General features: G+C 40.1%; 1 protein-coding gene across 1 annotated transcript in view; it reads right to left on the minus strand.

Annotated features, from left to right (window-relative positions):
- Window positions 1–363: 363 nt before the first annotated feature.
- LOC306765953 (neuronal pentraxin-2-like) overlaps window positions 364–8,770 on the minus strand; it is a gene marked incomplete at both ends in the record, with an annotated part of 11,967 nt that continues 3,560 nt past the window's right edge. The window contains 3 exons of the mRNA XM_079253500.1: window positions 364–591; window positions 1,179–1,358; window positions 3,937–4,181. Of these exons, the coding sequence (XP_079109626.1) occupies window positions 364–591; window positions 1,179–1,358; window positions 3,937–4,181 (653 nt within the window). The remainder of the gene's footprint in view (window positions 592–1,178; window positions 1,359–3,936; window positions 4,182–8,770) is intronic.

Consider the following 8,770-nt stretch of genomic DNA (forward strand, 5'->3'; position numbering starts at 1 on the left):
AGAAATGCAACCGAGAAGAGCTGTTTTCAAAGAACAGTCAAATGACAGCTGAGCTACAGAAGGGGGGGAAAAAAAAAAAAGCACAAAATGACAGCAGATCATATCGTTGCAGCAGCCTGATGCAACAGCATACAGTATCTTTCTCAAATGACGTCTCCTTGAGCGCCTTCAGGTGTCATATTGAATGGACACGAGAACTTGTAAATCCATTACACAGGGTATTTGAGACCATGCAGTCACACCATATGACTATGTTAAAATGGTGCACTGCTATTCTTGCCTTTGGGATTTGAAAGAAGCAAGAGTCAACACAAACAGCTTCTAGATCCCTGCAGCCATCCTAGATTCCTCGTGCTGCATCCTTTAGGAATCAAAAGCACGGTCTTCACAGATTTCCAAAGCAGCTTTGCTTGCACCGCCAAACACTTCCACATTTGCATCAATCCAAGGAACCACATTCCCGGGCATGTAAGCGGAGCAATTGGCTAAACCCATGATGTCCACGGGCCGCAGTACTCTGTCCCACATGTTGAACTGGCTCAGCTCGCCCACAAAGGCCTGGGTCGCATCGAAACGGCCTCCAACGATGTCCTTTAGTGGAGAAACAGAACAGATTTTGTAAAAAAAAAAAAGTTTTTTTTAGGGATATGTATCAGACTTTGATTCAAGATGATAAATTTTCTTCAAATTTCAACAAACAGCCAAGTAACAGTGTAATTTTCACATTCGGTGTTCTGTCTCACGTATTGTTCAAGCTGCGGCCATTTCACCTTCAGTTTATGGCTGAAACCTATAGGACTATCTACCCTGTTGGCTTCAAACTAATGCTTTGTGAGTCTCTCAGCAGAGGTAACGCATATGTCACTGTGTTATTTTTAAGTCTACACATGGTTTCATGAACTAATCAGTGGAATAACTTGCCAACTCGGTTCCCATAATCAGTAGTTCAGTAAGTTAGGAATTAGGTCATACTGAAAGGGCCACAATAGCGTGAGAAGAGCCTTGATGCCTCCTCTCCCCAACTCCCTGCTCTGTGCCTCTGGCACTGAGCTTAAGGTAGAATACACACATGAATCCTACTGACGTGTGGGGAAAAAAAAAATACACATCCTCACACACATGCATGCACATGCACTTTTTTTTTTTATATCTTTTTTTTTTTATATCTACGTTCTCACCTGCTCCTGGCCCAGGATGATTACCCCTCCAGGTTTAATTGGGTGCCAAGGGGCCAGGTTGTCTCCGGTGCCTAGACGCTCGCCGTCCTGGTAAGCCTCCCAGAAACCATCTCTGGTTGTCCAGGTGATGCAGATGTGGTGCCAACGCCCGTCACTAACCGACAGAGGAAGCTGGGCCACCTGGTCGGGAAGGAAATTGTAGAGGGCAGAGAGGGGAGGGCAGAACAACAACAGGGACGGAGGGGAAAGGGCATGGAAGGAGTCAAGGTGTGAGTGTAATTGTGGCATATTAGAAACAAGGACAGCAATTAGAGGAGTCGCAGCTTCAAAAAGACGGCGCCTTGAGGAGAATTTAAAATTTAGATTACCCAGGTGACATCAAGGAATAAAACATCCTTCAAAGCTGTCGGATTGCTAGCAGCAAAATTCTGTCCTCTCATGCTTTCCTGCTTTGTTCGCAGATCAAAGAAAAACAACCGGTTATTTTACCAACCAATGACATCACAGTCCTACGAGGATTCAGCGCAACACATAAGATTACAAGCATGCACTGTAGCTCATTAGCCTTTTCATTATGAGCTGAAAGGATTACTTTACACTCACATCTTGTTGCAGATGTGGCTCCAGATGCAATCAGACCAAGGAGGATGGAAGTCACCCAAACTAAAATTCAAGTCAGTCGGAGTTGTGGAGGCAATTGAACTCATTAAATACACCAGGTGGTGTGTCTGCAGCAGCACTGGAGGTATTATAGTCTGTCAAGTTGAGTCACACCGAAGCTTTGGAATTTTTAAGTAGGAGAATTCTGTGACAACAGGTTTAGGTAATTTCTAAAGAAAGTGTTTGATAATGAAAGATAATTTCCACGGGGCATACTATGACTCACTCATCTTCAGCTAAATGACGAGAAATGATCACATCCTCAAAACATCAAAGATGCTGTTTCACAGATGTGACATGATGAAAATGCTTATTCCCAAGAGGCTTTTTCTTTTAAATGAAAGTTTGTTCCAGCAGGAATAAGAAAAAAAGAAATACACAAAACAGACATACTTTTTTTTTTTTTTTGGCATTTCAGAGCAAGTCAGCATGAGAAAAAAAAGCAGCATTAACTGGCAGTAAAATGTTATGCAACCATTTGCCGCTATATTAAATCCTGTTCATGCTGTGAAATGTCAAAATGTCTCCTGAAAAGATCCAAGTGATCTTTTTGCATGTTCTATTCTTTGCTGTATTTCAGAAGGAGTGTGCAACCTCTGTAGGTCAGTGCGAAATGTTTCTGGTGGGGAATGCAAGGCAAGAAGAAACATCCTAAATCTGCTTGTAACCAGCTGAGACAAGGTTGTTATTTATGATGTCAACACAAGTCCTTCAGTCACATGAGTTTCAAAATAACACATAAATCTCTTCAGAACTGCTTAAAGTTTCGCTGAACTTTGAAATCAGCGTGATTATTGAAGGTTTGTGCATCAGATTATATGTAACCTTGCAGAGAAAATTCAATGTTGACTATAGTAGGCTGGTAGGATGCATCACTGATAAAACTCTTGCAGTGCCTTTATCAGTGTAAGACTGAGCTTCCATGACCATATTTTTGACATTGGAGCAGAAAGAAAAAAAAAACCTGAACTTATCAATAGCTTTCCTGGCGAGAAGATAACATTGTGATGAAGATGTTGCTGTGTATCAACAGGCGTCCCCTCGCTGCTTAACAGCATAGACAAAATGGAGACAACACTGCACTTTTTAATACTGTTGAGGCAGCTTTCTGCTACATTCTTGCAATGCAGCCAAATGAACGGCATAAACAATGTGCCCCAGTGGACCCTGTTACCACTCAGCAAGTTCAGCACATGGATGTGCTGCTTCACATACGGTCATCATATTCACCAGCCTTGTCTCGCTCCCTTCCATCTGACTGTATTTCACTCTCTCTCAGTGCCAAACTTCCCTTTTCTTTCTGCCCCTTCCTCCTTTTCTTACTGTTCACTGTTTCCAACCACACTCCCATCCCCTTCTCCCACCATCTCTCTCTGATCTGCCTGACTAGAACATATGTATAATGCATGGTGAAGGGGGAAAATGTGGGAAGACCTGTCTTTGCCAATAACACCCAATGTACACAGGACCATGGAAGAAGGGGGGGGGGGGGGGGGGGGGTATACACAGAAATTGCCCTATTTTTTACATTACACTGTCTCAACAGAAAATTGCACCATCGCAAATAAATTAAATCCGTTATTATATTGATGGAACAATTACAGAACTACCTCATGAATGCTGTAAAATATTAATGTATGTTTGGACATCTGTGTTGACTGAAAGCTCACAATATGAGAGTGTTTCGACAGCAGCAGCGGGATAAGGCCATCGAATTAGCACACATGGCAGCCTATGTCCTCTAATGAATACTGTTATCCGCGGGTATGTGTGGAATGTGGGTCAGCCATATTAAATGTTTATATGGTGCAAAATTAAAGATTCAGAGCAAATGGTCAGCGAATCTTTTCTCCACTGTATCATTCATGTGCACACATAAACTACCCACTTGTTTCACATCACAAAGCATTACCAATCATCCTTGGTATTTAATTAGCATTGTGGCTAATTTGCATTTCACATCTTCAGTGTTGCCAGGCAAAGAATAACATCTTCTGAGCTTACCTCTTCCAAAAATCAGGGCACAGTGGAAGTATTTCTCTGCTCTAGCAGTTAATCATGAAATGACACCCATGCATGATTTTGATAAAATACCTACCTTATCATTGACCAGAAGCTCAATGGGGTTGTTCCCCCATTCGATGAGGACTATCTCATTGGCCTGGCCTGGAACGCCATATGAGAATGGGGTGCCGATGCCAGGACTGGCGCTGGACTTGAGCCACATGCAAACGGTGAAGGCATACATCTCAGGAAGGCTCTTCTTGATGCGTCCGTACAGGTAGTTTGTACGGAGAGGGAGGGACACCTTAAAGTCCTCCGGTGACTTAAAGGCATTGTTACCTGTTAGCAGATGAAGAATACACATGATTATGATAATTATTCTGATTTGTCACATAGCTGATAATGCTGACTGGAGTCACAGAAATAAGGGGCAAGAACTGAAAATGCTGTCAAGCCATCGCTTTGCTGATAATTCTCCCATGAAAAGGTGAAGCTCATGCTCATGCTTACTTCTCATGCAGGAAAGCATGAGGGGATTTTTTTACAATGTGTATGAATATGATTCAAAATATGAGCAACATGTATAGAACTATTGCTTAATTAAACAAATGGGACAAAACAAAACTGTGATAAAGAAAATCATTCAACAAATTTATTGTTATTGGCTATAGCACAGGAGTTGTTGCTTTCAGGATCAGGTGTGACCCCCTTTGCACAGTAAAAGTACAAATACATACTTTCAATCACTGCGTATCAGTCCTGTACATCAGCTTTGAGGGTTTATTTTTCCATTACTTTGTACAGAACCACTTTAATAGGTTAATGTTGGGTTTTCTCGGATGAACTGCATGCTTTAAGTTCTTTCCACAACATTTCTGTTGGATTCATGTCAGGATTTCAAAAGGTGAATCTTATTTTTCTTTCATTTTTTCACTGTGTTTTAGAAAAACAACTTGTTTTCTAAGTTGTTATACTCCTGGTTGACCCATTTTTAACTTGACATTGTGCTCAGTGGTGTACTTGTGCTTTCCTGTTGGACTTTGTTGGTATAATTCTGAAAGAATTTTTCCACGGCTAATGACCCAAAGGCAGCAAAACAGCCTCAAGCTGTAATACTACCACCACCATGTTTCAAAGATGCCAACAGAGAAGAGAATTTTTCTCCTCACAGTGTTGCCATTGTACACCATTATTGTTAGGGATTTTATTTATGATTATATGCGAAGGTCCTCCAGTTGTTTAGTCCAGTTACCATGGATTCCTGTTTGACCTCACACGCCGTTGAAACTGATTATTTTGTCAGCTTTTCCAGTCAGATCAGTTTAAAGAACTCAGAAGCTGTGTCTGAATGTCCACACTGCTCCCTACTTAGCGCCCTAAATAGTGGTCACGCCATTTTCTAGGGGTGTCCAAATGTCCAGAGAAAAAAAAGAAGTGCACTAAAATTTACCCAGAATGCATCTTGATAAGTAGTGAGAAGCGGTAGTCACTAGATGGGTCAATATAGACCAGAATACTTTAGGAGCTCCTGTCTGCAATGAAATGTGGTCTGTATTGACCTGTCTAGTGACCATTGATGCTCACTACTTTTCACTAGATGGGTCACTAGATGGGTTAATATAGACCAGAATGCATTGCAGGTAGGAGCTCAAAATGGTGCAAGTGACACAAAGTCAAAACAGGGTATATTTAGACACAGCTTTATCTATATCTTGTGTCATACATGCAGCCTGCCTTTGGCCACTGTTCTTAAATTAAATAAAAGATGTTGTTGATGTTACCTCAATAACATTAATTCCGCATCCAAATTAATACCTTATCCCAGAGATAATTTTATGTAGGACCGCTGTATTTCTTCTCATCTTCATTCATTTTGTGAGATTTAAAAAAAAAAAAAAGTTGAGTCTTGACAAAATGATGAAGGCGAGAAGGAGGTAAACATGAGCACAAAGGGATTGTAAAGATGCTGAGTAACTTCTAAAACTCCATGAATTATTTATGTTTTGGAGGGTTGGTAAATCTGTGTTAAGCAGTTAAAAGGAATCCCATAAAGAAACAACAGCTGGATTCAGACTTTCCATTTGTCTCACCTCCACACCCACCATAAAGAGTTTAGAGGATTCATTAGTGGATGAGGTCAAACAGCTGTTGGTACATTTCAGACAATAGTTGCGTGTACTGCTGCTGAAAAAATGACTTGCTGAATATTTATTCATCTCATGGAGAAATCCCAGAACATCTGCACCACATTTCAACCACAAGCGTATGGTTTAAGGATGATAACACATTGAGCTGGCACATTTCTCCACAACATCCACCCTCTCGTTCCAGATTCCACCATCACTTTGTCCCAAACGGCAAAGACCAACATTATAGAGGCTTGAATTATCCAAGCCAGCATGTGAACTGTAATTTTATCAAGATGCTAAAACTTAGGTGGTAAATTGTTCATTATTCTTATTATCTTGGGTGAAATCTTACTCTGGCCTTCGCTTAATGCTGCTAACACCAAGACAGAGTTAATGGTAATATCATAGCATATCTAGTATTTGATTAAAAAAAGAGGAAAAAAAAAAAGAAAAATGTGCAGCTTTATTTATTTATTTATTTTTTTACTAACTATGGCACAAGTGTGTAAAAGTCAGCCTGGCCCAACACAGGCTGATTATAATGTAGGGACATTTAATGATTGGAAATCACATGAATAAGAAAAGCAATGCAAGCTTCTTCTCCACTGGTGTGTTCCCAGAATGACAAGTCCTCCACCAGTTGCTGGTAAACATATCAACATCTCTTGCAAGCTGTTCTATATTTGTTCTTTCATAGTTCATCTCAAAGTAAGGTCTTATGTAATTTTAAGCTACATTCAGCCACATGTTTCCAAAAGCTAAGTGTAATTTTTTGTAGGCTACAGCTTAATGCGTTTTAGAGATGTGCAACAGAGCAATGACAGAAAACAGAAAGCAAGCTTTATCTGCTGTAATCTACGGCAATGGCACTTCCCCACAAGGTTGTCCTGAGTATATAGCTGCTTTGTTTGGGCTTTAAAATATGACTGCTGTAAAACAAACAGAAACGAATGTTTTATTCAAACGCTTTGCTGTTTTTTGTGTTTGCCACTCCCTCACCCTCCAACCTTTTCTCAAGGTTGCTCAGCGAGCGCAGCTTGTTCTGCATGGTCTCTTCCCTGCTTGAACTCATGAATGAATGAGTTTAGACGTTGTCCTCATGGACAGCAACAGCTATTCCTGAGGTTCATCTTAAAGTTAACAGATTTCAGAAGCTATGGCAGAGATTGACCAATCTCTAGACCAATTACAAATATTCAACACTTTAAGGCCTGAAAGAACCAGGTATTGGTCCTTTCCAGCCAGAACTGTATCTCTAGTCTGTCTTGTTTAGTTTGTAATTTCCTAAAGTCCATTAAATAGGTCAGGACATCTAGAAGATCCTATTCCACTGATGAAATTCTTTGCAACAGAAATGCAGCCAGTGTGGTTGTTTCAACCTAACCACACACAGACCAAAAATATGAGTAAAAACTATCCTGAAGCGTGATGCAACAGAATGCCCTCCCTCCACCATCTGCTTTTCTAAAGAGTCATTTTTTGGGTGTTTATTCTTCTAAACTTAGAGCAACATTAAAGATTTCTTTTAAACCTGAAAACCGTGTGTTCCTTCTTCGTTTTGAAGTGCACCAACCTTTGTTATGCACATTTGAGGGCCTGAAACTGCCTTGGGGCACCTGGTGGGGGGCTCTGGTACCACGGTTCACGGCTTTGGATTCCAGTTTGGCATGAAATACAATTTTGTTTGGCAGTGCCATGTCTCACAGCAATAACTGGACAACAACAGACTATTATCATTGTAAATAAAGATAAAAACAAAGAGGTCATTACAAATGAACGTTTGGAGAAAATAAACCCATAAGCACCACGGCAGATGCTGCAAAGTTATTAAAGATTACAGGAAACGATTAAAACAAAAAGCTTCAAATGTACGATTATAATAAAAAAAACATGAGTCTGGATTGCACTGATGAAGAGCTCAGATTGGCAGAAAGGTGCAAAGTTAGTTTTGCTGTTGGCAGTAACTAATAACTAATGGCTCTCTTACTCTGTGTCATGTTTACTGATGCGCGGTGTGTGATCATAAAAAATCATGATTAATTCTCCATTTGCTCTGTGTTGGTTATTAATCAGGGGGACAAGCGTTCGACTGAATTGTTTATTAAAACATTATCTAAACATGCTAATACACTCCAAACATTATAATTTACTGCTTTGTGTAATGGCTATAGTGGACGTCACCTAACAGGAACGGCAAGTTCATTCCTGTCGTGCTATATATCAAGGCCTAAAATGTAAGATATAACCTACTTATGGCTCACAGAGGAAGCGCACCCCCCCCCCCCCATTTCAGACTAAAATACAAGCAAGTTCTGCTTATCTGGAAATGTTTGGTCAATTTTATGCGTCTTATGTCAAAGTTTTGAGAAACTTTGAGCCTTTTAAAAATTTCCCTGCCTGATTGCAGTAATGTAAAATATGTTACATGAAATATACCTCACACTGATTTCACACAAAGTCAGCTCGTTTTTTTCTATACTTGTTTAAAAAAATGTAAAGAAAAAAAAAGCTATTGTGTTTAGGAAAGCTGGAACATTTTAATATGATTATTTCTTTCAGTGGAGTTATGTGAGAAAATATGCTCTTACAGCTGCTTGTCACTCCACATTTTCACCATGTTTACAAATTCTCATAGAAGGCTGTCCATGAGCTTATAACACATCATTTTATTGTAACTGTAATCCTTCCCACGATCATAGCGGATGCCAAAGAGCAAAAAAAAATGTCCAAATCTCAAGTGGGGCTTTAAAGATAGAAAAAAAAAATCTAAGAGTGGAACACTTGATGACAGTCATGTGA

Source organism: Telmatherina bonti (assembly GCF_933228915.1).
Source record: "Telmatherina bonti genome assembly, chromosome: 14".
Lineage (NCBI taxonomy): Eukaryota > Metazoa > Chordata > Actinopteri > Atheriniformes > Telmatherinidae > Telmatherina > Telmatherina bonti.